Below are 27,831 nucleotides of genomic sequence, written 5' to 3' on the forward strand. Positions count from 1 at the left end.
GAGTGTTTGGACGAAATCGGTTTTTAACAAGCACACAAACACAGCTAACACAACACAGAGAAGAGAGAAATCATAGAAAATAGAGACTAAAAGGGAGGCAAAGAGAAGAGAGAGCATAGCACACCTGAAGCAGAGCACACCGCAGAGAGGGAGAGGCCAAAGGCGGAGAGCGCAGAGAAGAGAGATGAGGGACGGAGTGAGAGAGAGTCTTTTGGAGGAAGTGAGAGTTTGAGGGGTTTAGGTTAGGTTCAAACGGTGCGTTTCGTACCTTTTTTTTTTTTTTTTTTTTGAATTTCGACCTGACTCGGCCGTTTCGTCCTAAACCGGCCATTTTGGGTTTCTGCCGATACGGCCCGAGTCGGCCCAATTCGCGCCGCGTCGGTGCAAGTCGGGGAGGCCACGTGGCAGGACGCGGCCCGACGTGGCACGGACTCACGATCAGCGGCGTCCTTGCCGTGTCGCCGCGTCCCGCCGAGTCCGACTCGGGTACGGCTCCTCCGAAGCCGCGTCGGTGCTTTCTAGGGTGGACCAAACTGTTGTCGAGCTTGATGAGCGTCCAGGGTTTAGCAGTACAATAAGGAGATGAAAATTCCAGTCATTGCTCTTTCATCTATTCAAGAAGCTGGCCAAGTGGACATATCTGTTTATCCAGTTGAAGATTATTCCTCTGGTTCCAAGAGAAGAGCTTAGGGTAGGATACACCCCCATTAGATCGATGAAGGATGTGCTCTACTGCTGAAAGCTACTGTTCCATAGTCTGGCTTGATTCCAAATATCCTCAAGTTTTGGGCATTGATAAAGAGCATGTATCAGTATCGATCACATACTCCTATTGGTCTTGGCATAAGTCATAAACACCATTTGTAATCACTTGACGCTTTTTAAGTTAAGTGCTTTGATTCTTTCTCAGAAGAAAAAAAAAAAAAAAAAGGTTAAGTGCTTGATTAAAAAAAATGTTTTTTTTTTTTTTAATTATAATTATTATATGAATAAAATAAGCACCTCTTATATTAACCAAAATAACAAGCTAGTTCAAAACAAACATAGTATTGCCAACTTGAGACCAAACCAAACAAACCTAGGCCTCAAAACAACAAAGTCACCTCTAAGTCTTACACGATTGGGTTGGATTTTCATTTTTATACACCAGTCGTAGATAGTTTAGTAGGGATGAAACCACCTGCTCATGATCATTCAATATACTCCTCATATCACCAGATGATCTTCTGAAATCACAAAACATGCATATGGTTCCTTAATCTCCATGTTAGAGATATATTAAACATATTAGTCCAATGTAATAGGCCTAAACCTATTTCTACTTGTACTAGTAGTTTAGGATTTAATCGCCTATATATACTCATATTAGAATTTATTGTAAGACCAGTTATTGTACTACATTCTTATACAATAAAGATGTAACCCTTAAGAGTTTTCTCCGTGGACGTAGGCCAACAAGGCTGAATCACGTAACCCTCGTGTTCTCAGTGTTCCTTTTCTATACTTAATTTTTCACATCCACTCTAGCATATACAACATGGTATAACACATCGCGTTGCTAATATATTTAACATGGTGTAGGTTCTTTTTTTGGATAGTACCCAGGCCCAAGTAGAAACAAGGATCTTGGGCCTTATACTTGTTGTTTGGTGGACTGGGCTTGGTTCACTGCAACTATATTGGACTAATTACAAACTAAATTGTGCACAAAACATGGATCCTACAATACATACACAATTATACATACAAAATATATACGTATTGCACAGTAGGGAACAGTAAAGAATGATATAAGTAAAAGGAAAGTGAATAAAATGTTAGGGGTCCTCAAAGTAATAAATAATACTTCATTATTTCTTGAGTTTCTTATACATTATGTCCTTTTTGCACTGGGATATGTTATAAGGTCCAAATAAGTTCAAAAGTTACAGACTTAGATAGTTCTTTCAGGCTTCTAAGATTTGTGAGGTTTGAATCTCTTTAAATCTAAATGTATTCTCTAGTGTCTGTCTCAGGATTCTGAATGTTGTTTTTCCCCATTTTCTCCCTTTTTGAATCTTAAGGAATTTTTTCAAAGGTTTTTTAGACTCCGATCAGTTATTGTTAAATGGTTTTTGCTGATGGCTTCTCCCTCTTTTATAGCACATTTCTAGGGTTTTTGGTGTACCATTAATTCCCTCCACTTGCTGCTCTAGGTACTAGAACCAATGTTGTGTCAGCAACATTGTTGGCTGGTTCATTTCTTATGTTCTCACTATTTTCCCCTTTTGAGGTTTCCCTTGAAAAAGTCCTCAGCTGACCTTCCCCTTTTAGGGATCCTAGGAATTGACTTTTAATCTCTTTTTCCAAGGTTTCTAGAGAGGCTTTTCAGAACCTCTCTTTTGGCTATCTTATCCTTTGTCTTTTTTCTCTAAATAGGCAGATTCCCCCCTGTCAGGCTGAAAGATCCACAGCCACCTTCTTTAATGGTTCACCTTGCTGCTCTTCTTGAGGTACCAGACTTCCCTTCATAGGTGCTGGTTCCTAAGTCATTATATGTATCCAAAGCCTTTTTTTTGGATTGTAGGCAGTTGATGGGACATGTCTTTCTTTGTTGCTTATGCCCATAAGCATGCTTCTCTGAGCTTTCCATCTCCTAGCTAATTCTTTCTTGCATTTCCTGAGAATCCCTTCCTTGGTTCTGGCAGCTCCTCAGTATCCTGGTCCAGTCTTTTTCTAGGCTTCTTGAGGGCTATTCTCACAGAGGCTGGGCCAAACTTCCTCTACTTTTTTCTTCCTTCTCTAAGGCCCAAGGCTTGCCCATTCATGAGCTTGGGCTTCTTTTTATCTATTTTATATGGGTCTTGGCTTATGGATTGAGACTTTCTATCCTTAAGGGTTCATTAGTTTTGAATTTCAATACTTGTAATATTTTGGACCTCAACACATGGTATCAGAGTCAAGATTCATTCTTGGCATTAAATGACTATCTCTAGATAGTAAAGAAATTTCTCATGTGCACAACACAGATCCACCATAATGCCATTGCTTGCCCACAGATCTAGACTCCAAGGCTTCACACAGCTCCCACGGAACTACCGTTGCTATCTTGCCGCCATGTGTCTGATCTCTCAAGCATGCCGTCCCTCTCCTTTCAGATCTATGCAAATCAAACCTTTGTTTGATGAAACCAACCACACAAATGTGATCCTCGGCTTACCTCAACCAAAACCCATGAAACTCGTCCCCATTGGCAGCCGTATGCACCTCCACGCGCCAACATAGGCTTCAGCCCTCCTTACACACATCGCCAAGGATTCTTAATTCCCTGATCCGATTCTGGTCACACGCGCTGCCATGTAGGTCTTATTGTTCGCTAATCTATGAAGCACGAGAATCTAGCCTTTATCTAATGTTGCATGGGCCCACACGCGCCTCTTGGAGTTCTTGTCACGTGACATCACGTCCTTCCATGCGTTGAAAAACAACTTCATCTGACGTCTTCCATGATGTGTCACCTGATGATGTCATTAGGTGACACGTCAGCCCTAGTCGACGTTACCATCCAATCAGCCCTAGCCAGGTCATTATCCACGTAAGCTTGCCACGTTAGCATTGTCGCCTTGTTAGCACCACATCGCCTAGCTAACTGTTGACCTGGATTGACCTACCCTAGACATTCAGATCTAACCCGCGGACCCGTTGACTTTGATCTAACCCGTTAACTTTAACTTTTGTGTTGACCTTTGACCAAAAGTTAAAATTTTTGAAAGGGCTTATCTTGCTTAGTTTTTTGTGTAGATTCCAATTTTGGACTTTGTTTCTTCATTTGAAACTCTGAAATTGGTCAATTGGCACATTCTTCATTGTGGTTTCTTCAAAGGCATTCTTCAAGGTATCTTCAAGAGATCTTCTTATGCTTATCTAACCTTAAGCCTTCATCAGGCCTCCATTTTGAGTTTGAGGGAAGGTATTAGAGATATATTAGACATATTAGCCCAATGTAATAGGTTTAAGCCTATTCCTATTTATACTAGTAGTCTAGGGTTTAGTTGCCTATATATACTCATGTTAGGGTTCATTGTAACACAGGTTATTATACTACACTCTTATATAATAAAGATGTAGCCTTTAAGGGTTTCCTCCGTAGACGTAGGCCGACAAGGCTAAACCACGTAATCCTTGTGTTCTAAGTGTTCATATTTTATACTTTCCATTATGTATCCACTCTAGCATATACAACATTTTTTTTAGAGAGTTTCAACCTTTGACGTTCGCTTTTGATGATAGCTCTTTATCATTATACCAACACACCAATCAGTTTTTGGTGTAGGTAGGGATTAAACCCCAGATCTCTTACACAACCATTAGAGACTTTATCAATTGAACTAATTGGAACCCACTAGCATATACAACATGGTATAATAAATTGCGTTGCTAATATATTTAACACTCCATAAATGATTAACTGTTGCTACAACCACAACTCTCCTCATTCTATCCACAAATTAAGGTTTTTCTCCATAGTAGCAAGTTTTTCCAATAACAAGGAACAAGCTTACCGAGGCAACACCAACCCATACCCTTAGATAGAAAAAGCAGTAAAAAAACACGTACTCTCTAACCTATTTCCATAGAAGACACACAGTAAACATCCCTGCAAGCGCCATGTGATCAATTTACTTCCACCAATTTACTTAACTATGCACTTCTAGCTCTAAGTACCAGGAAGAGCTACAAGAGAAGATGTCATTCGTAGAAAGAATCCAATTCACCTTATCACACTCATGGAGGAGCAACTTACAACAATCTTTTTGAATTGATCTCACTGTATATGTTCAATGAGGTCTCCAATGCACGCTACTATGCATTAATTAAAACAGTCAACACTTTAGTTTGAGAGCCAATCAAAATTCCTTGGATGTCAATTATCAACCACATTGGCATATGACTATCATCACCAATGAGCCATTTGAAGAAAGGCCTAACTCCATGTTTAACTTTGAGAATTTACCTCCAGTCCCGGGAAGAATTTCGAGGGATTGACTTCCTAAAACTTCATTCCCTTACGGACATACCTATGAAGTATTAACCCAAGTAATCCATATTGAACTAGTTTAAGCAAAGACACTCTAAACATGTTTAGCAATAGCAGCCTTATTCCAGTCTTTAATTATTTTAAACTCTAATCCCTTCAGCTTTAGTAACATAAATAAATATGCTTTGAACTTTGTTAATAGTAAACAAAGTTTTTTTTTTTTTTTTTTTGAAAAACAAACACACACAAGGGAGAGCGAAACACACACACACAAAAGGGAGAGAGAAATGGGTTTTAACACAAAAGCACACCACAACTCCATTGATCAAAAGCCATGGTAATAGTAAACAAAGTTATTTGTTAAAAAATAGTAATTATTTTTAAAAAGTGTTAATTATTCAAAATATTTCACATATTCAATCTATCTTCTACGTAGATTTGTCTCTTGGTTTTGCTCTCCAATAAAATTATATAGCCAAACAAACCAATGGTCTCCAATTGCTTTTAAGCTTATTTTATCTTCTATCTCTTAGTCTCGCTCTACTGTTGCCTATAACACCTAATAAATTTAAGGCAAAAACATGTTTCTACATTTTAGGGTCACAATCAATTTGGTCATCATTATTTTCAACTTGCAATCAATTTGGTTCTTATTGTTAACTCACTAACGGAAAATGTCACTGTGGCAAACAGTTTGCATTGTTGGCATGTTTAATGTTAAAAGTTTAAATGAGATGCTTACATGTCAAAATTTTAGTGGCCATGTCAAAATTTTTCCATTCCTTTTTTTTTTTTTTTTTCCTTTTAATTTTCTTACAATTTCTTTAACCAATTAGAATTTCATTTAAAAAACTCATTCACTGTTTGTCTTCCCCAAACCCAGATTCAGTAATTTAACCAAATCTAAACCAAATATCAATATTTTAAACGGCATCAAGGGATCAAAGTGAGCCCGAAACTAAAAGCGACAATCTTGCTCATCTATTCAAAATCATTCCAAGACCCATTGCTATCTTTATGAAGGCGTTAGATCTAGTTGTTTTTCTTTGTTATTTTTGGTTTTTGTTTCTTAAATCATCAACGACCGTGAAACTTGTAGATCTAGAGGATTCAGATTCGTCACTTTTAGCAACAAGAAGTCGATGGGACAGTGAAGTTTAAACAAAAATATGATTTTGTGTCGACTTTAAGTTTAATCCCAACAAAGGGATTTGAAAACGTATGAAGGTTGTCTTCTTCTTCAAGGGTCGATTGTGATTTGGTTTTCGCAAAAGTTGAGTTTGGATGATGGATTGGTTGGAAAAGAGAGAGAAGGAGGAGGTGCTTGAATATTCAAACAAGGTAGTGGGAAATTGAGCATGAGATAGAGAGTGATATTCTTGGGTTTCATTATGATGGTGAAGTGTGGGACTTTTGTGGTGTGGAGATGATGTTAAACTACTAAATCTGGGTTTACGAAAAAAGAACGGTGAAATTTTAATTGGTTAAAGAAATTTTAAGAAAATTAAAATAAAGAAAAGAAATTTTTTGGTAAAGAAATAAAAAAAATAAATAAATAAAAGCTGATGTTGCTTTTTTTTGGCCATCTAAGCGCTAACGTGGCCATTAAAATTTAGGCACATTATCATTTCATTTAATATTTTAACATTAAACATGCCAGTAATGTAATTCGTTTGCCATGTAGGTATTTTCTGTTAGAAGTTAATGGTAGGGATCAAATTAACTGCAAACTGAAAATAATAGGGACTAAATTGAATAGTGCAAAAATGCAGGGACCAAATTGACTGCAACCCTAAAATGTATGGACCAAATTGATGTTTTCACCTAAATTTAATTAACGTCGGTATCTCATTATTGATCTTCATAACTTTTTTAGACAAAACTCGATAGATTAATGTGTTTATTTATAAATGAAAAACCTCTATTTGTAGACAAAAATCATAGGAAAATTGATGGGTTGAATTTTTCAATGACAAAGCTCTATATGTATACAAAAATCATGCAAAATGTACAATTGCATATAAAAGTTATGACCTAGGAATTAGTATAACTATTATGACCATCAACTTCTAAAGAAATCATCTCTAGAATATAACTAAAAAAAAGGCTAACATAATGTGATTAAATAAAGTCACATAAATATAAGATGGTGCTCAGATTTGACCACAAGCTACTGATCCAAAGCTTCCATTAAATTTTAGGTTTAATTAAAGAAAAAAAATATTATCTAGGATTTATTAGGTAAATATTGTATTATTAACAACATTATTATTTTAATTTTTACTAATAAAATTATAAATTTTAAAGTGACATATTAGTAGTAGTAAAAAAAAAGAAGAAGATAAAAACTGTTCCTTTTAAAAAATTGTTAATAAACTAAAATATTTTCCGCTTCCTAGTAGTATTACACTATTCTTTTCTTTACGCTAAAGAAATCTTGGATTCTTTTTATATATAAAAAAATAAATATATAACAAAAACCAACACACACAGACCGAGCTTCTCCGATTGCTTTTTAATATTTTCTCTCTCTCTCTCTCTCTCTCTCTCTCTCTCTCAGTTCAGAGTTCCAGACATGGCTGCGCCGCTGCAATACCTGGAGACACTGCGCAACGCTCACCCAGAGCTGGGCGAGTGGTACGCTTCTCTTGCAGATCTGTACCAGAGGAAGCTCTGGCACCAGCTCACTGCCAAGCTCGAGCAGTTTGTCGCTCTCACCGTCTTCCAGGTCTCTGCCTTTTCTTCCTCTTTCAATTTCTTAGGGTTTCTGAATCTCAACAATTTTTTCATTTCTTGCGCCGGAATTTGCTTATTTTTTACAATTAGGGTTTTTATGAACAAGAATATTGGGGAATTGGGTTTTTATTTTTTAGTTAGCTTGATTATTGGCATTGAAGAAAGTAATTTTTGTTGTTGTTGTTGTTGTTGCTTTTATAGTTTCTGATTGGTTACTGAGAATTTGAGGGAAGGAAATAGTTTTAGCTCAAGGTTAAAGTTAGTAGATCTTATAAAGGATGGAACTTAATTTGTTTTGGAAAAAAACTTTATTTCTTTTGATTTCTTCCAGTCTTGTGTTATATTGAAATTTGACTGCAATGGAGATTATAAGGACATTTAGGCTTTTTTAATTATGAAAAAGAATATTGGGCAATTAGGGTTTGTGTTGAAATCAGGGTTTTTTATTTTTTATTTTATGATTACTGAGAATTTGGGAGAAGATGCGAGTGAGTATTGTAAATTTCAACTAAGGAAATAGTTTTAGCTCAAGGTAGATCTCATAAAGGATGGAACTTGATTTGTTTGCAACTTTGTTTTGGAGAAAATATTTATTTCTTTTGATTTCTTAGTGGCAATTTCAGTCGTTTTATACTGAGACTTTAGTGTAATGGATATTATAAGGAGACATTTAGACTTGTTTTTTATTATTATTGGTAAGTTACATCTACACATGGCAGCTATCTGATCCACAACCTCACATTCCACCTTGATCTTACATGGGATGGATGGTGTTATTTGAGCTACTGCTCATTGGCTCTATAAGAATATTTAGGCTGTTTAAAGGTTTGGTAATGCTGTAGCTATTTCTTAGGAAGAGTGGAAGCTAGAAATAATGAAAGTTTAGGTTTCCAATGTTTGGGAATTTAATTGGGGTTATATTGGAGGTCATGTACCAAAGTTGCTGGGAGTTTAAAAATGGGATAAATATTTCTACTGCACTTTGGAGAGCCAAGGGCCAAAACTGACATCTTTGACTAGAATTAGACCTGAAACTTTAATTAGACCATAAGCTTTTCAATTTGGTGGTCTTCTTATTAGAAGTACTTTGCTCAAATGTCTGTTTGTAGAACTTATTATGCTCATACTCCTACCATGTGCCATTGGTTAGGATTTTAGGGTTTGTGGTCTTGATATTTTTGTATCATTTTCTTTCTCCCTCCTGTCACAGTGAAACCCAACCCAACCCAACCCAACCTACTTATCAATTTAAAAAAAAAAAAAAGAATAAAATAAACCGAACCAAATCTGTTTAGGTTGGTTTAGTCCAATAACTCTGTCAGGTTTGGGTTTAATATCTCAAACCCGACCCTTTTTGTTTGGATTCTGGGTTGACAAAACTCCTACCCCACTAAACCCAATTGGATTGTATAACTGAGCAAATTGTTGACTGTCTTTTCCTTACCCTAATTTCACGTGATAACCCTGCTTATGCTTTCCCTCGAAAAACCTAGCCAATTCAAAATCACCGAGTTTCATCCGGTTCTAACTAAATCCAACTGCCAACCCTAGTATTTTCTTCAATTGGTTGCCTGATTCTTTTCAGTGTCAGGTGCTAATTTCTGAACACAACAGTCAAATCAGATGATGGGTTTATCTAGAACTCAACTGTACCTGACCTGTTCAGTTCCATCCCTGTCAAACCCCCACCCAAAATTAATCTGTTTACCATGAATTTTTCATGCCTAATTGAAATATAGGTGCAATTGTCACACACAAACAAAAAGTCACTCTTTAGATTAAAATAAAAGATGGGATTCTGGCTTTAAGTAATTAACAAATTGATTGTTTACCGACCTGACCTACCTTGTGTTCTTGATTTGGATTGCATGCTATACTTGTTGATGAATAACCCACAGACCTTACTACTATGGGCTGGAACCAGTCATTTTCTAGATATCCATTCATATGCAGAATATAAAAAATTACCCAAGTTCATTGCATTGTCCAAGAGTTCTACAATGATTTAGTGCTACTAAATCTTGTTTTATCATTGGTTATGGTACTCTGTATATTGTTTGTGATTTTTTTCCCCTTGTCACACTTGTTTTCCTACTTGTAATCTACTGTCTGTTTGTTTTCTTTATAATTGCATCTGACACTTATGTTTGTTGGTTAAATTGATTTCAGGCTGGTGATGCTCTGATTCAGTTGTATCACAATTTCATCACTGACTTTGAGACTAAAATCAATCTTCTCAAGCTTGCACATTTTGCTGTCATAGTTTCTAGGCAATATTCAGAGAAAGAAGCTGCTATTAAATATCTAGAAGGAGTGATTGAGAAACTTCAAGCAACTAGAGAGCAGCGAATTGAAGAACCAATCCTTTACATTAAGATGCAAATAGCCATATTTAAACTTGAGCAGGGTGACCAAAAAGAGTGCAAGAAGCTTCTAGAAGATGGGAAGAGTACCCTTGACAGCATGACGGATATTGATCCGTCTGTCTATGCTAGCTATTACTGGGTTTCATCTCAGTACTACAAATTCCGACAAGAATTTGCTGAGTTCTATAAAAGTGCTCTTCTTTATCTGGCATACACATCAGTGGAGTCTCTCTCAGATTCATTTAAGCTGGTACGTGATTATATTTATGTTCTTTATCTGGTTTACATGTAAGTGGTTGTCTGGAATTATTCATGGCTTGTTCTCTCATTAAGGTAATTTTGGCATGTCATCTTGATGGAAGGCTTGAAATGTGTGCTTTTGACCCTATATATATATATAATTTTTCTTATTTGTTGTGATTTTGGGGATTTATTTGTCGAATTTTTTTTTGTCTCGGAGTGGTACCAGTTTGAGAATAAAATGCGTTATGCTCTCTGACCAAATCTGTGGCTTCAAATTCTCCAAGTAGGCTAATAGAGATTTTTAGGATGTTGCCAGGTTGAATTGGGTATAGTTTGATGGTGATTGCATCCTAGGCTTGCAATCAAGTTTTCAAAGGAGTCCAAAAACCATCTTCACCTTGTAACCATAAATGGAATGGAGTCAGACAGCTCAGGAAACGTGTGGACAGTACTGGGTGGTATATAATATAAGTAAAGTTTAACTCGAGCATAAAATTTATTTGTTTTAATTAGCTGTGGATCAGGATGTTGTGAGGCTTATTGACCATTTGAAGTCGTTGCTAATCTAGACTTTGTTTGATTGGTCTGGGGCTTGGGGTTTTACACATTGTACTTCCATTTTTGAATTCCAGCACTCTGTTAGATTTTCTATTTGATTTGCTTGTAATTGTTTTAGGTACTCTGTGTTCATCATTGTGAACATATAGTACATTTTCAACTGAATAAAATATTTATTACTTATAAAATAATTCTTAAAATTCTTTATCGTACTAGTTTGGCATTGTTTTGAAACTAGTTGTATGCTTAGGCTAGTAGCTTACTTGGTCCATAATTGTCAATTTGACGTAATTTATGGAAAGAATTATGAGGATGATTTAACTAGATATAACTCAAATGTTCATAGTATGTTTGCTCTGCAATCATTTTGAATGCTGGTAGTCCTTTGTTGGATTAATGGCAATTAGGGCACAAACAATAGTCATCAATTGACTGTGCAGTTTTGATCAAGGATTGCCATAAAATTCATTTGATTATATGGTCCACTTATTTTGACTGCTAATTGACCATATGGACCTTCTGTTTTCTGCTACTTTATCATGTGATTGTAACCTATGGATTTTTAATTTATGTTTTAGGATTTGGCATTTGATTTGTCCCTTTCTGCATTACTGGGAGATAACATCTACAACTTTGGAGAGCTGCTTGCCCATCCCATTGTAAGTGCACTGTCACCAAGGTTCTTATTTTTCTATTTTTGTGTTAGTTTTATTTCTATACATTTGTACTTTCATTTGTTAGAGTGTCATCTTGTGATCATTAGTTAGAGTGTCATCTTGCGAACAATAGGCTTTGAATGCATAACCTCACCCACTACCTAGAACTTGTATGGAGAGGATGTGCCAGTTCAGCTTTTTGTAAGTGCACTGTCACCAAGGTTCTTATTTTTCTATTTTTGTGTTAGTTTTATTTCTATACATTTGTACTTTCATTTGTTAGTGTCATCTTGTGATCATTAGTTAGAGTGTCATCTTGCGAACAATAGGCTTTGAATGCATAACCTCACCCACTACCTAGAACTTGTATGGAGAGGATGTGCCAGTTCAGCCTTTTGTCCTTAAAATATGGTGTGTGTGTGTGTGTGTGTGTGTATTCTATTTTTCATCCCTAAAATTTAAAATGTCACCCATTTTGTCCTTTTGTTCGCTTTCGTTAACTTTTTTTTATTAGCATGTGTAGCAGAATACAAATTTGAGGAACAAAAATAGAACCTAAACTATATTTTAGGGACAAAAAGGATGTAGTTCAAGTTCTATTTTTTTTTCATTCTTTTTCTTCAGTCCATGGTTTCATGGACTTTTTGTACTTTATGCACTTGATTTGTTTTTGTCCTTGATGTATACTTCTTGTATACTTAGGTGACTCCCCTCTTCTTTTTAATATATCTTTATTACTTACAAAAAAAAAGTTTAAGTTCTATTTTTATGCATGAAATATCAATCAGGTTTTATTTTTCCCCTGAACTTAACAAGAGTGGATGGAAGGACAAAATGTTGAACATTTTAAATTGTCAAGGATGGAAATAATACTCCTTAAAATTATAAGGATGAAAATACAACTTGTACTATATTTTAAGTATGAAAAAATATTTTAACCTTTTTCTTCATTGATTGTTATTGCTCAAAATGTGTAGGCTCTTTAATTTACTGGCAAAGCAAACATATTAGTCCAGATCTTAGCATTATCAAGAAAATTGTTCGGTAAGTAATATCATTTAAGTATTGATAGTGCAGATTTTAGCATTATCAATACTTAATGATATTACTTACCGAAAATTTTTCTTAGAAATAAGAGTACATTTTGACAAAATTTATTACATGTGAAGCTTGAATTAATGTTTGGAGCAGTATGTATTTCATCTTTAAAATGTATAGGATTTTTTGGTACTAAATTCGTATATATATATGTGTGTGTGTGTGTGTGTGTGTGTGTGTGTATACACATATATCTATGTATGTATGTATGCATGTATATGCTTCAGTTTAGCTGCCTGCTACGTTGGATAATGACATCTTTGAACAACTTCTGCAGATTAAGAGTCTTCTGGGGACAAAGGTTGAGTGGCTCTACTATATCCTTCAGGCATTCAACTCTGGTGATTTGGTTCGTTATCAGGAACTATGCCATGTGCACAATGCTGCTTTGAGTGCTCAACCAGCATTAGTAGAGAATGAGAAGAAGCTTTTGGAAAAGATAAACATTCTCTGCTTGATGGAAATTATATTCAGGTTTAGCATTTATTTTTTCAACTTTTGATTTGTGCCAGGGCCCAGGGGAGATGACTTTTTCTTCTAATACAATATGTAATAATTATTATTGTACTGTACTTAACTGATGTATGCTGCCTTGCAGCCGGCCATCTGAAGATCGAACCATACCTTTGAGTATCATTGCGGAGCGCACAAAACTTTCCATAGAGGATGTGGAGCATCTTCTTATGAAGAGCCTTTCTGTAAGTCCCATGTGTCCTGGAAATAGTAATGAAGAGTACTAATGCCCACCATTAAGATTGGTCAATTTGCACCTTCAAAGAATGAACCATGGTTGATCGCATTCATTTATGGTTGATTATTAATATTATTATTATTATTTTTGTTCCCATGGACATGCTTTCCATGCTTAATATACTGCGAGATTTTTATTGCAGGTTCATCTGATTGAGGGTATAATTGATCAAGTTGAGGGCACAGTGCATGTATCCTGGGTGCAGCCAAGAGTTTTGGGTGTTCCACAGATCAAATCCTTGCGTGACCGTCTGGACAACTGGTTGGATAAAGTGCACACTGCCTTGTTATCCGTTGAGGCTGAAACACCTGATCTTGTTGCATCATGATTCGTGTTTATTGATTTGCTTTCTGCCCATTGTAATGATTCCTTAACAAAAAAAAAAGGGGATAAAATTGCAAAGGCGACAAAAAGAGATACTCAGACTAAGTGTAAGTTGCTTGGGCAGTAGGGCCAGCTTTGTATGCTTCCTTTCTTATTGCCTGTTTCATCATTTTTCTGGAAGGAGCATCCTCTTGTACTTCACTTCGGAGTCATTGGTACTATAGTGGCATGCCTAGAGACATGGTGCATCAAAATGAAAAACGGCTGTTTTTAGACTTTAGAGTGATTATTAAACTATTTATTTTGAAATTTTCTTGGATACGATTACATATGATCTCTTTCTGCTTATTAAGTGCATTTCCTTTAATGGTTATTATTTAATTTGTTTCACACGTATTGCAATATCTGAATAAGCTTACTTTTGTAGTTTCACCTATATTTCAGAAACAGTATCTTCTCCCTCCTGCCTCATCCTTTATGTGCTTCGATCATGTGTGCATATTTTCATACAAATGTTCAGCTAAAAATATTTTCTGAGAAGTATTTTATATTTTAGGGTTTAGTTGTGTTCTTGGTGTTTATGTGACTCGGAATGAATAAAAAAACTATGTAAAGAAAAAACAAATAAAACACAGTTGGCGATGTAAATAACGACCAAATCAGCTAGTATATACTTGATGTAGGACTTGGAAGAACACATCCAGACAACACACTCGAAACACTTAAATCCTTAATGTCTTTGTCAGAACCCATTTTTGGGATGGTTTCTTTGATCTCACGTGAGGTAAGCGGGCACCATATGGTTCTGGCATGAGGTTACAAGGCCACCCAATCTTTTAGAGAGTTTACTAGACCATGTGATTCTTGGCAATTTTAGTTTGAGCATAACTTAAATACAATACCTTAGGTACCGTTTCTTGGTTTCAATTTTAATTACTGTCAAATGTTTAAAATAAACATCTCAGCAAATGAATGATAAAATTATTAACAGTTTTTTTTTTTTAATTTCTTTTTCTGTCTTATCTTTTTCCCTCAATGGTGAAAGCCATGCCTTATTTCTCCAACTGGCTTCAATTTTCCTTGTTTTCCCTTCATTTTCTTGAGAACCAAACAAAATTTCAAACCCCATAAATTGAAAGACAAAGATAGCATGAATTTCAAACCCCATAAATTAAAAGTCTCTATCATGCTCATTCACCAGCTGCTCCTTCAAACACTTGAAAAGGGAAGGCAATAGAGCACCACATGCTTTTAGCAGGAGAAGCCAAGCTCTCGGGACAGACTCAGATTTGGAAGGGTGTCACTCCCCCTCCACTCCAGCAGATTCTAAGGGATGATTTGTTATAATTTTTTATGTTGCTGTTCTTTAGTTTGTCCCAGCGCTATGTTGTATTTCAATTTCATGTTGGAATGTCAGTTATTCCAAGTTTCCCATCACCCAAAAAGAAAAAAAGATCACATGACCTCAAAATTACCAATGCATATATGAATTTTAGAGAGAGTGTGCGGATTGATGTTGCTGGTTTAGTTGTAGAGTGAAGAGAGGAGAGTATTTGAAGAAGCCAAAGAAATATTATAAAAGAAACCTGAATAGTAGTTTTTAGTGGTAGAAGAGGAGGAGACCCCAACGCTAGAGAGAGGAAAAGCTACAACAATCTTCACGAAAACTCCCCTAAGTCTGTTTATTTCGTTTCTATTTTTAGGTCTCTCCCACCGTTATTCAACCAATTTAGTCGGAACTGGGGCAGATCTGAACTCTAAAATTGAAATAATCTGGTTCTCTCTTGCAAACCATGAAAAAGAAAAACCTAAAAAGAAAAAAAAAAAAAGAGAGCAAAGAATCAAGTGCTTTAATGCCATTTATTAAGTTGTTTCTTTTATACACATGGCTGAAATTTAAAAAGGGAACCAGTACTAATTTTTTTTTCTGCATCTAAGTTTTTCCCTGTTATTTTTCATGACATACTTTAGAGTTTAGACCATGTTATCACACTCATACTGACGTTCAGCTGAAAATGAACCTCTCATTTCAAAGCCAAACGTCGAGTACGCAAATGCTATTAGTATTAAGAGTAATGAGTGAATATCATATGCCACCTCATTATCATGGCCAACACATTGAAATTTAACTTTGCATTCAATTGACATTATTGTAATCTAGCATATGTCACTTCTAAAGCATCATTCATCATCAATAAATAGCGCCAAGAGCCTTGTAGCTCAATTAACACCTCTTTCATATTTCCATCGAATATATCAAGGTTCAAATGCCCCCACTCCTAACCATCAAAAATCACCAACATACAAATAACATCAATCAACACCTACCACAGACAATGAGAAAAACCAACTACCGCAATTTCAACTTGGAGCAGCTCCACACCAATATCATTAAAATTGATGATTAAAAAAAAGAAAAACACAGATAACCTTTACTTGGATGAGCAGATAACAGTGAACATATTACATTTTTCCCTTCTCCAAGTTATCTATAAAGCAAATACTAAGATATCTCAAGCAAATCACTCTTGCCTGACAAAAGGCGAGGAGCTCACATCTGTACTATAAAATGAATCCTCTGCTCCACCATAGTAGTTCTCATCCTTCTCTTCCTCCCACTTGAGAACCTCTCTTATATACTTGAATGCCTCATCAATGGTCACTCGGTCCCTTGCCCTGGCTTGCCACACAAAAAGCTTTCGACCGGTCATGGAAGCATAAAGGTCTTTGAACTTCATTGCAACATAGAAATATGCCTGATGGGCCAATGACTGGTTGTTGTGGTGGGTACGCACCGGACTAAAATCATTGAACCACTCACAAGCACTTAAAGACAACCGATTGACCTTGTCCTCAAAGAGATCATACTTGTTTAATACTAATACAAATGGGGTATCCTTAAAGCACGGGTGCCTGACCATACACTCAAACAGCTCCTTGCTTTGCATCATTTTGTTCTGAATTAAGGCTCCACTGCCACTACATTCTGAGACAAGTCCAATCTGATCAAAATCACTAAGGGCAACACAGAAGACTACCACACGAACATCTTCGAACATTTCCACCCATTTACATCCCTCGTTCATCCCCTTGGCATTGACCCTAATAAGTTGGTATCTGTAAAAACAATGAAAGTACAGAATTCTTAGAAGCCAATGGTGGAAAGAATAGTTGGTTAAACTCACACTATGAAAAGTATCATATTTATTCCTATCTTGAATATATATATATATATATATTGGTATCTGTAAAAACAATGAAAGTACAGAATTCTTAGATGCCAATGGTGGAAAGAATAGTTGGTTAAACTCACACTATGAAAAGTATCATATCTATTCCTCTCTTGAATATATAAATATATATATATATATCATGTAGGTCCTAGGCTAGGTGGTAAAAGGTGGCCAATTGGGATGGTATTCTAGCATTTTAGAATGATAATTGCAATTTTAATCGTATTAACAAATTAAAAGGGCCTTAGTAGGTGTACCACAGTTGCATGTAGTCAGAGATCTATGCATGAGATTGCTTTCTACAATACAAATGAATATCACTAATTGTCATTCCTCAGAATCACATAGAATAGTGAGTAGTAATATAAAATTACTTGGTCAAAGGAGGAGGTGGAGCCTCCAGATTGTCTGTATAGGTTTCAGACATTGGACTACGATCATCAAGCGAGAATTCTATGAAAGCCAAACCGTTTCCTTGAGTAACTCCTTCTGCATATAGTATGTCTCTCTCCGAAGGTTCATATTCATTGCTAGATACCTCAACAGCCTGAAAGAAAAAAAAGATTAATTTAGCCATTCCAGATGAGTAATGCTTATCCACTTTTCTTTTTTAATTTTGTTTTTATAGGTAAGTTACACACAGATCTCAGCCCCTCCACCAAACACTTGCAAGGGGAGGGGGTGCCAATTGAGCTAGAGCTCATAGGCAATAATGCTTATCCACTTTATCTTAATCAGGAAGGTGGTTGAGTAAAAAAAAATCAATCTTTTTCAAATCAATCTAGCAACCACTGCAAAAGGCCCCAGAGTGACCCACATTAATAGAGGATCAGGCATAGATGTCATTGTACAAAATATAGCCTCACTCTACACATGTGCATTATATTAAGTTAATATTTATGAGAAGAATAGTAGAATTGTAGGTAACAATATAACTTCCTTTAGACTTTAGATGAGTATACTGGAAATTACATAACCTACTAACCTACAACAAAACATTCATGTCCTATATTGAGTGGATTGGATTAATCCCAGAGAAAGTCATGCAATGTGTTTCTTGCATTAGTCATCAGGACAACTGTAATGCTAAAATTTCCCAAGGAAAAAAACCAAGGACTTCTATTGACACAAGACATTTAAATCATATATTTTGTATCAAGCCAATTAAGATGAGATATCAGTGAGGGTGTTGATAATATACCCTGCTCAAGAAGTACTCTGCAACGTCTGGAAGGAAGTGAAGCTCATCTTTTCTTTTATACGTTTCCTGTATAGCAGGATCCTTCCACACCTCTTCAACTAATGGAGCATATTCCCGAGTTGCTGCAGGGAAGAATGCATCCAAATCTCCCGTGGCTATAATATCCAGGAGCCAGTCAGAGAAATGCTTCAACCTTGGGTTGATGGAATAGACACATTGACTAGTTTCGTTAGGGTCAACCTCTCCATCTGAAACAAGATTGAAAATTTACATATTTGAAGCCCTGTAATGCACTTAATAATACCTTTATTCACTTTGCAAACAGTTTGACCTACGTTACTGCTATATCGACATTTAGAATGAATACAGTTGCCCTTAACAAGTTCAAGGGGCTTATTACAGAAGTCTTACACTCCATATCACATACACACATCCTCTCTCTACAAGATGAAATGGCGAAATTAATTAGTTAATATATAATGTAAACTTCTCATAGAGCACTTTGATGCAGCACTAAGTTCTTAAAGAAAATTACAGGGAAATCAATAGAGCGGGGCACATGCACATTTAAAAAGAGAAAGGGGAGAGATTGAGTTAGGAATCAGAACCAAGCAGGAAAAAGAAAATAAAACTTAGGAATCAACACCTAGGGTTGCTGGAATCGCACCAAGCCATAAGAGACAATTCCAAAAGCCAAGCACAACATTACTAACTTTTAGGGCCTTTAAATAGGGTCCCCAAGTTACATCAAGGAATGTAAAATGAAACAAATTCTAGACCAAGGAAAGGAAATAAATTTAACCAACTACATTAACGGAAATAATAATTAAATCCTAGAAATTAAATAAGATTTTATAAATATTAATTGCGCCCAATTAGCAACGTGCCTCCATCAGCTAGCCATGTGATCAGGGCTTGGATCTGTTGTTCGTACCACACTTCCTTTAATTTTAGAAGTGAGTCTAGTGGTAAGAGTTGAAATTGAAAAATTTACACCCCCGTTGATGCCTTGACAGCTGTGCTATCACAGCATAGGCTTGTCATTGAACATCTAACTCTAACTGAACTTAGTCTAAGAAAAAATATGCCTGTTTACTGCCTTTTTATATCCAAAATTTACCAAAAAGAATTGTGGCTTATGTGAATCCCCATCACAGGAACTGCTCCCAACTGACAACGCATTAATAATACACAAAGACAATTTAGTTTTCCTGAACCTACCAAGACTCAACAAAAGAGTTCTAGAGCAACTCACTATTGCAATGAATTTTTAACCTCAGAGACATGCAACATGTCCAACAAGCATAGATGGATAGGTAGCCAGAGCAGGCAATATAACCTCATAGCAAAGTTTGCATAAAAGATGCTAGTTGGCAATAAAAGATTTCAACTAATAGAATATATGCATATTCCAGTTCCCCTGTTACTAATATTAATGATTTGAAATTTCTGGACTTCAACTGAAGACATTCACAAAGAATGGTACTGAGCAGTGGAGACTATACCACTATGCAAGTACAAGAACTGCCAAGTGATGACATAAACTGAACCTCAACTACTTAATATAAGATATAAAACTAATTATTTTTGCACACAATACCTGCTTCAGTGGTTTGATAATCAGAACCTAGTGCTCTTATTCTGGACATGGCCTCCTCCTCAAAGCGCTCCCGCCCATCAAGCAAAATGCTGAGATATCTGTACATGTTACTCTGGATCATCAGCTTTATATCCTGCATTTCTTCTGTGGTAAATCTGTTCCCGTACAAAAATTTGGCCTGCTCAATCATTGATAAAGTACAGGGAGAAGAATAAGCCTTTATGAAGGGGAAAAATGCAGAGCCATGGAAATGAGACAGCATCAGTAGGCCTTCATGGAACCACAGTAGATAAGGCATTCCGCAAAACCAGAAAAATATGTCAAGAAATAAGGGCAAAACTTACATACAATTCCTTAAGTGTTGTACATTAGATTCCCCAATTAAATTCCAACACATCGTTGCATTGACCAATGAAGCACAAAAAATTTCATTTTTTCCAAGGACAATTAAATTTGATGCAACTATATGTTTAAATTTATTGGGGATACCTAATATACTACAACTAAGGAACTGTAACTAAGTTTTACCCAAGAAAAAAATGCTTGTTATTCTAGTTTGTTAAGTTGATAAAGGTTGGAAATGCAATGTAGGGTGTCCAACACGAATCAATGTGTGCATGCATGCAAATGAGTATGCGTGTGTGTGAAACCCAAATTCTATCTTAAAATTGCAAGAACCTTGAAAGCATTTACATCCCTGACCATATATTATACTCAAATAACTAGATGTTACTCAGTGCATATTGTGTTTAGGGCCTATTTACAGAAAATGAATGATAAAATGACGGCACCCTCTTAGAAAATTCACGAGCTTGCCTAAATTCTAGGAAACTTTTCATTAATTTATGTACATGCAGTACAACATGCATTATATGTATAGTTAACTGTAAAATTCTAGCAAAATAGAACTCCAAAATTTGTGGTTGAAGCACAAGTCAAACTTGAAACAATTTTTTGCTCACTGAAGCTTCAGCAATTTGACTAAAGTGTACTGTGACCTTTATGTTTAGGGGAGTAAGATACTTTTATGATAGGAAGGGGAGTAAAAGACTTAAGGCTGATGCTGCACTTGTCATATATTACATTATTGAAGTGTACTTGTTTGTGAGCTCATTTAGTTAATCAAGATAAGCATTGAGAGCTTGGGGCTTCAAGCTTCTTTTAAGAACAATGGAGGTGATTACTAGGTAGCCTTACCCCCTAATTTTTGTAGAGGCTAATTCTTAGACTCAAACCAGCAGCACATTGCTTAGGCGAAAGGCACTTTGATACTGTACCAAGTCTGACCTAGAGCACCAGTTCAGCCTCTAATGTAACAGGATATAATTTGAGCAAGCTTCAGTACAGCCTGAACACTACATTTGGTCATCCAAGCTGAACCCAAAAGTCCATATCCTTGGGTCAGCTTGTTCACACCCTTAAAGGAGAGTTTTAGGAGCAGTATTTTACGTGTTTTGCTAGGGTCCTTTCATCTAAAGAAAAGATTTCTTTCTCAAGACATAGATGTTGTCCCTTTAATTCAGGGGTTGAATAATGATTTGTTCTTTTGTTGGTAAATTACACATGCTCCCATCCAACAAAATACACAGTAATTTTTTTTTATTCCAGAATCACCAAGTTTTACAACAACCACAGAAATAGCAACCTTTGCAATAGATATGAGTTCTGTACCTGCTTAAAGATGGTACTGGTTCCAGTGCCTTGAAGTCCAAGAAGGAGGAGCTTCTGAACATTTTTCTGCTCCAGATAATTTGGAACTGTTGTATAATTGCTAGGCTCATCTCTTGTTCCTTGGGGTTGACCATGGAGCACAGGTAAAGAGAAAAGGCTACATACAAACCGCGTTGATGCCTGTCTAGCAAAAAGCAAACCGAGCTGTTTCATAAAGTTTCACAGGATCCAATACAGAGAAGGTTCAAATCAAGAGTTTTTCAATACATACCTTCTCCCAAATGTTTCCCCTGATATTGTTCTGACCTTCCTCTTCATAGCGACCATCATCATAGACCCAAAAATGAGTGTCGCGTGGACACTGCACATTTGCCACCTGAAAGTACAGTAGACTAGGTCCATAAAGATATCACATTGACTAGAAAATTCTTTTTCCTGGAGTGAACTGACAACTAAGCGAGTAACATACATTTCAACAGGATTAGCATTTATCAAGCAAAACATAAAAAATTTCATGCATGACATGGACACATGGTGTCTATCTGACATAATGACTGAATATAATGTGAATTGTAGCCTACATGTCGGCAATATACAAAACGCATTTTGGTGACATGTCCAATGTAGTGGAAACAGTAGCCTTATCATGTAGGATTGTAGCTCCCTACACATAATGTATGTGCGTTTAATTTCAGCTATAAGGACTACAACTTTACTTACTTTATTATTAATGGGGGAATTTTATTGTCTTTACTGTCAAATAGTTGTGAAAGCTTTTGAAGAATATATTCTAGAAGCAAATCAATTACCAAAAAGAAATAGTTGGCTTTTGTTCAAATAACAATTATAAGTTGGCTCTTTAAAAACTATTGGAATGGTGTGCATTATTACTTGCATATGTTTAAAACAACTCAACAAGCTCCAATAAAGGAGTTGGGACCCATCCCATTTGTATGTGCATATGCTATTAGAAGAAAGTGCAAAAAGTACATATATTTGAGCAGTTCCATTGTGTTCATCTAAAAACACACCAGTTCACCCACAAGTCCATGTTCCAGCCATTGCAGATGGGTCATAAATTATTCAGGGAACCTTAAAGAAAGTACAGATCCAGTATTTGTCACACAATGTAAGTAGGATTACCCAAGAAAGCAAGAACACATGATATGTGTTCTAGGTTCAGCAGGTTTCCTTCCGCAAGTAGCATGCCTCTAACCAACTAAGCGCGTCAAAAGCCTCTTCTTACCAAGAAAATAATCAACAGAATTTACAAGGCTGAATTTTATTTTGGGCAAATTTAGAGTGTGCAATTTTTAATTTAACCTTTATTTTAATTGAGTGTTGTTTAATTTTGGAGTCAATTATTTTTTTCATTTGTATTTTATTTTAGATCTTAGTATTTAATTAGGCTTATTAGTATTTTAATTAATAAGAAGGGTGTTTCTGTAATTCAATAATTAAGTTTTTCTATGTAATTTAGTAGTCTATATAAGCACAGTATTATATTCCTATAAGGGGAAATTATTTTGATGAATAAAATTTTTATTGCAAACTTGAACCAATGTCCCGGTGCAGACTCTAGCCAACCTTAAGTGCCAACTCCTAGAGGTTTTCTCATACTATGGTGCTGACTTCTAGGTTCTCTATCCTTTATTTTTGGTCTTCAATTTATTATTTCATCATTCTAGCTTGTCCTGTGTCATTTTTATATTTAAAGAATATCCTAGGTCATATTCAGCTAGCGATTAACAAGTTCCATCTCATATCTGCTAAAAGTTTAAGAGACTCAGTTGTCTCACATATAATGTTTTGACTTTTATATGTATTTGTTTAATATTTAGAGTGTTCATCATCGTGAACACGATGTTCATTTCATTCAATACAAGTCTTATTACCTATCAACAACAACAACAACAACAACAACAACAACAACAACAAAAAAATATATATGAAAGGAAAAGGATAAAATAGATAGGGACAAATACAAAATGAAAATTACTTCCACCATGTTAGTCCTATTTAGACAAAACCAAGTTTTGAAGGGAGGACCATTTAAAGCATTATCTTTTAAATAAAAGCATACAAGTTTCCAAAATTACCCTCATTAGTTTAAATTTTGGTGAAGGTGAGATTGGCTTTTTAATAAAGTAAAGTGAAAGTTAGGAACATTAACAATATCTTGTTCATTGAATTAAATAAATAAATAAATAACTATTTTAGGATATCCCAAAATGGAATAGAAGTCTAATAAAATGGGACAGAAGAGTCATTAATTGCTAGCATACATAGGATATGGAAAGTACAGCTTTGTAATTAGTATTCAATTTGGAAAATTAAGGAAGTTGTGAGAAAATCTCGCATTAGTTGGGTTTGGGATGACACACAGGTTTATGAACTAATTCTGATTCTCCACTTATTAACTTTACGTTTTTGGGTTGGATATTTTAACATGGTATTAGAGTGCTTCCACGTACCCACACCCTTGTCTTTCTTTCAGTTTCGGTCAGGGCATTGAACCGTTTCTTCTTTGTTTCTATTTCAGTTGCACCTAGAAATAAGAGAAGGTGTTAAGAAACCCCTCATTGGTTGAGTTAGAGACTTGATATGTTCGTTTGTGTTTGCATTTAGGTTTGAATGCTTTAACAAAACTATCCAATATGAAAAGACAACTCTGCCTATGTCTACACTAAGTGTCATATTTTGTTAACAACCAGTCCCAAGCCTAAAAAAGGTCAGAGAGTTGCAGTAGGTTGACGGCTTGTGTAAGATTTATCATCAATTGATCCTATATGAAAAGAGAGTTTTTTTTTTATTATATCATTATTTTATATTATAGTAGCATTAAGTTAGGATTAGTTAATGATCCAGCTAAGTGAGTCCTCTTTTGTGATGAATTGTTTGACACCAGTCCTACATTTTGTCTTTATGAATCTAGAAGCAACAAGCTCAATGGTAAGAGGACCAGACCATGAAACAAGCAAGCAGGAACCTCTTTCAAAAAAAAGAACATGGTGCCACCAACACAATGCAATGAAGTTGGGCTCTCACGTCAACTTAGATGAATCATCATTTCCACTTAGGTATATTTCATTTTCAGCATGAATAGGACTAATTTTAAGAACATTTGAGCTTCTCTTGTGAGGGACTAGTGAATTAATATTCTTTTTGAGGCTAGATTTGGCAAATATATATCATTACTTTCCATCCGTTATAAAGGACACATCAGCTACACAACAGGAAGTGGCCTTGTTCAACCCTTAGACTCCTCACCTATGGTGAATCAGAGATTAATCATAAAGCTTTGATATGACAAGGAATCTGTAAATGTAATATTTAAAGGGCCTTGTCCCAATATAATAAGTCAGCCTAGGAATCATCTTTCACCTTTTTAATGTAATCAATATCGTATTGATTATCAAGAATCAACTATCAACCCAAAGCATACCCCCCTTCCTCATGCTCAAGTGACAATTAAATCATGATCACCGAACAGTACCACAGTACCCATACAATGTTGTAATACGAAACATGTTCATTGAACCAAAAAATAAATAAATAAATTGATGAAATTACAGGAAAACATGTCCTAATGATGTATTGGCAGAATATTCACTGAAACTAGAGATTATCAAGACCAATGTTGTGAGTGTCCAGAGTACAATGGGATCTTTGTAAAGTTGATCATTATGAGTGTTATGACAATGTAATACTTAACTGTTTTCTAACATACAATGGTTCTCAAAAGTAACAAAATAAATATTACTTTTTTTGCAACACGTGAATGGTAACAAACAATATACCCCACTACAACAATATGATACAAGTGCACAAGCCAATTGAATCAATGATCAAACTAGATTTAAATATGAGACTCAGCTATAGAAAGTCGAATCCCAACTATTTGGCTCAGTTAAGAAACTAAACTTGCATGACTGACACCTTAGGTATTGATTAAAGGGTCTATTTGATAACTTAATTAACAAAAGAAGATGCATGTGTACACATTCAACAAATCCAAGAAATCTGATAAGTGAAATCACAAAAAAGGATATGTCATCAAAACAATTATAAAACAGCAACCTTAGTTGCCATGTCTATATCTAGTTTACTGATAAGTTCTACACGGTATGCCTTATATTGTATGAGTTACAGCTTCTAACAAAAGAAATAATACACATATCCAGTTAATAAGCCGGAGGGCTTACCCGTAGTACCCTCAATTCAAGCTTTGTAATTTCTCGGCCATTGATGTAAACTTCAGTATTCCCATTGCTTGCATCAGGGGTTAGTTTTCCAGTGAAATTTAAGTTTGAACTTATGATTCTATCTGGTTTTTCTCCCTCCTGTCATATCAACAACTAGAGATTAAAGCAATTCAAACCCATTAGGAAAAAACAAGATTTTCTAAAACATGCAATTACAGAACACCAAACTGAAAGAAACTCAGGAAAAATATCATGTTGAACATGCCTCACCTTTCCCCATAGACCAGATTCCTTGTCGTACCAATATCTACCAGGCTTCAACTTTCGAGGAGGCAAAGGACATCCAAGTAATTCTGCCATCTCTTCTGGCTTTAGAGGGAATCCATTGACAATTAGCTGTTCTGGTCGAAGCTGATTAGCAGAACATTCTTTCTCTGCCTTCATAATCTGCTTGACTTCCAAAGGACTGAGTAATCGAGATAATAGCCTTGAATGTTTACCCAGTTTCAAACGCTTTGATTCATCAATAGGCTGATGAATGCAAGTTACACACTTGCGCCCTTCAGGCATTGAACCCATTGCCCTAAGCACACAATTGCTGCAATACTTAGCATCACATACTAGGCAGGACTCCTTTGTTTCCCACTTTCCTTTTCTGCATCTATAACAAACTCTGCTTCTGTTTTTCTTCTTTTCCTTTGAAACCCCAACATAATCCATGAAATCTGGCTTCTCCACGTCAGCCTCTTTCCTCTCAGATCTATCAACAGTATTAAAAGTGACTACAGGTGCTCTCCTTACTTCATTAATAACCACCTTTCTGGGAGGGTTATTAACCGAACTGGGAGAAGCTGAAGGAGAGGCTGAAGAAAAATCAGGGTTTTGCAAGACAGACACTACAGACTCAGAACTGCCTGACACCCTCGCACTTTGAGTTGGTGAACTCGTGGTGACACCAGCAAAACAAGACACCGGCAGAGGGATTGCTACCGGAGGACCCATATTGATATGGGTTTGTGATTCAGAAGATAACGGTTCTGCAGTTGGGATTGCACGCGAATTTACATCAAGGGGTTCCACCCTGGGGACTTCATAGGAAACAGGTGGGCCCTCGTACTCCATAGCAATAGAGTAATCAAGATTAGTGGCATCTTCAGGGAGAGAAGCTCCAGGTGGGAGCATCTTTTTCACCATTTCTCTCCAGTTCTCTTGCCCCTTTTGCTCCATTTCACTTCCACTAGCTAGCTAGATCTTCAAAACTTCTATCTATACTATATCTAACAGAAACACACAACCATGTCTGATGCAAATTAACAATCCTATTAGCTTAGTAAAACTAGAAATGTTTCAATCACAGCAAGATGCACACAGAATTAACCAGGTTGAATTAAATATTCATCATCTTCATCAAGCAGGCAGCCGCAATAAAAAACGGTCGTACTTTGGAAACCACCAAACTTGAAAAAAGAATATAAAATCATAAAACTGATTTGAAATTTCAGCCAAATTCAAATGAAATGAAAGACAAATTCAACTCTTTTTAGAGTCCAATCCTGACTTTCCAACAATAATAAACAAAGCCCATTTAAATATTTTTGGCAGTCGAAATCGGGAAAACCCAACTTGCTATATATCACCCAATTTTTATAAAAGCTTCAAACTTTAGGCTTAGGCACGTAGCCCATTTGGATTACTAGTCCAAGAGTTGAAAAGATCATAGTCCAACAAATTATAAACAAACAAAAAACATAAAAACAGACACACACACAAGGAAAAAAAAACAAAGAAAAGCAACGACCAAGAAACTTAGAACAAAGAAGGATTCTAAATTCAAAGGAAGATCATCCAAAGAATAAAAAGAAATGATCAAATTACTTTTAGTAAGAGTGTAAAATGTTCGACTTTTTTTTTTTTTTTTGAGAGAGAGAAAGTTAACAAATGATATAAGATAAGATAAAGAGATAAGTAGGTACCTGAGGGGGAAAGGGACAAAACGAAAGCGAATCTGAGGTTTTAAGAAAAGAAGGAGCACTCAAAGTCTATAGCTTTTTGAGCTCTCTCTCTCTCTCTCTCTCTCTCTCTCTCACTCAAGTCTGAGCTTTGGTGGGTGCGTTTTGAACTTTGAACTTTTGAAGAGAAGTTGGAAGAACCAAAAGACAAAAGCTTCTGTAA

The 27,831-nt window shown here is 35.8% G+C and overlaps 2 protein-coding genes across 3 annotated transcripts; one reads left to right on the forward strand and one right to left on the reverse strand.

Annotated features, from left to right (window-relative positions):
* Window positions 1-7,496: 7,496 nt before the first annotated feature.
* On the forward strand, window positions 7,497-14,139 carry LOC112017088 (26S proteasome non-ATPase regulatory subunit 13 homolog B). Its single transcript, XM_024049551.2, has 6 exons — window positions 7,497-7,745; window positions 9,923-10,369; window positions 11,499-11,579; window positions 12,952-13,148; window positions 13,273-13,372; window positions 13,568-14,139. The coding sequence occupies exons 1-6, from the start codon at window positions 7,593-7,595 to the stop codon at window positions 13,751-13,753; spliced, it is 1,164 nt and encodes a 387-aa protein (XP_023905319.1). The 5' UTR covers window positions 7,497-7,592; the 3' UTR covers window positions 13,754-14,139.
* A 1,794-nt stretch (window positions 14,140-15,933) lies between these two features.
* On the reverse strand, window positions 15,934-27,824 carry LOC112017080 (extra-large guanine nucleotide-binding protein 3). 2 transcript variants are annotated; one of them, XM_024049544.2, is made up of 9 exons: window positions 27,633-27,824; window positions 25,930-26,936; window positions 25,660-25,797; window positions 21,726-21,830; window positions 21,455-21,634; window positions 19,784-19,961; window positions 18,184-18,431; window positions 17,357-17,529; window positions 15,934-16,866 (listed from the first exon to the last, which is right to left on the reverse strand). In XM_024049544.2, exons 2-9 carry the CDS (start codon window positions 26,884-26,886, stop codon window positions 16,272-16,274), a joined length of 2,574 nt encoding a protein of 857 aa, XP_023905312.1. In that variant the 5' UTR covers window positions 26,887-26,936; window positions 27,633-27,824; the 3' UTR covers window positions 15,934-16,271. The 2 variants fall into 2 exon arrangements, with proteins under 2 accessions (XP_023905312.1, XP_023905313.1); XM_024049545.2 differs by having other exon boundaries at window positions 25,930-26,959.
* Between the last annotated feature and the right edge of the window lie 7 nt (window positions 27,825-27,831).

This window comes from Quercus suber, unplaced genomic scaffold (assembly GCF_002906115.3).
Source record: "Quercus suber isolate HL8 unplaced genomic scaffold, Cork oak 2.0 scaffold_3A:, whole genome shotgun sequence".
Classification (NCBI taxonomy): domain Eukaryota; kingdom Viridiplantae; phylum Streptophyta; class Magnoliopsida; order Fagales; family Fagaceae; genus Quercus; species Quercus suber.

Excerpts from the sequence above, each read along its gene's own strand:
- LOC112017088 (XM_024049551.2), top strand. The coding sequence starts at position 7,593 with ATGGCTGCGCCGCTGCAATACCTGGAGACACTGCGCAACGCTCACCCA. Across the intron at positions 10,370-11,498 it reads TCTCAGATTCATTTAAGCTG|GATTTGGCATTTGATTTGTC; the intron begins GTACGTGATTAT and ends TTTATGTTTTAG. Across the intron at positions 13,149-13,272 it reads TTGATGGAAATTATATTCAG|CCGGCCATCTGAAGATCGAA; the intron begins GTTTAGCATTTA and ends GCTGCCTTGCAG.
- LOC112017080 (XM_024049544.2), bottom strand. The coding sequence starts at position 26,886 with ATGGAGCAAAAGGGGCAAGAGAACTGGAGAGAAATGGTGAAAAAGATG. Across the intron at positions 21,635-21,725 it reads GGGGAAACATTTGGGAGAAG|GCATCAACGCGGTTTGTATG; the intron begins GTATGTATTGAA and ends TTTGCTAGACAG. Across the intron at positions 16,867-17,356 it reads CCACCTCCTCCTTTGACCAA|ATACCAACTTATTAGGGTCA; the intron begins GTAATTTTATAT and ends TTGTTTTTACAG.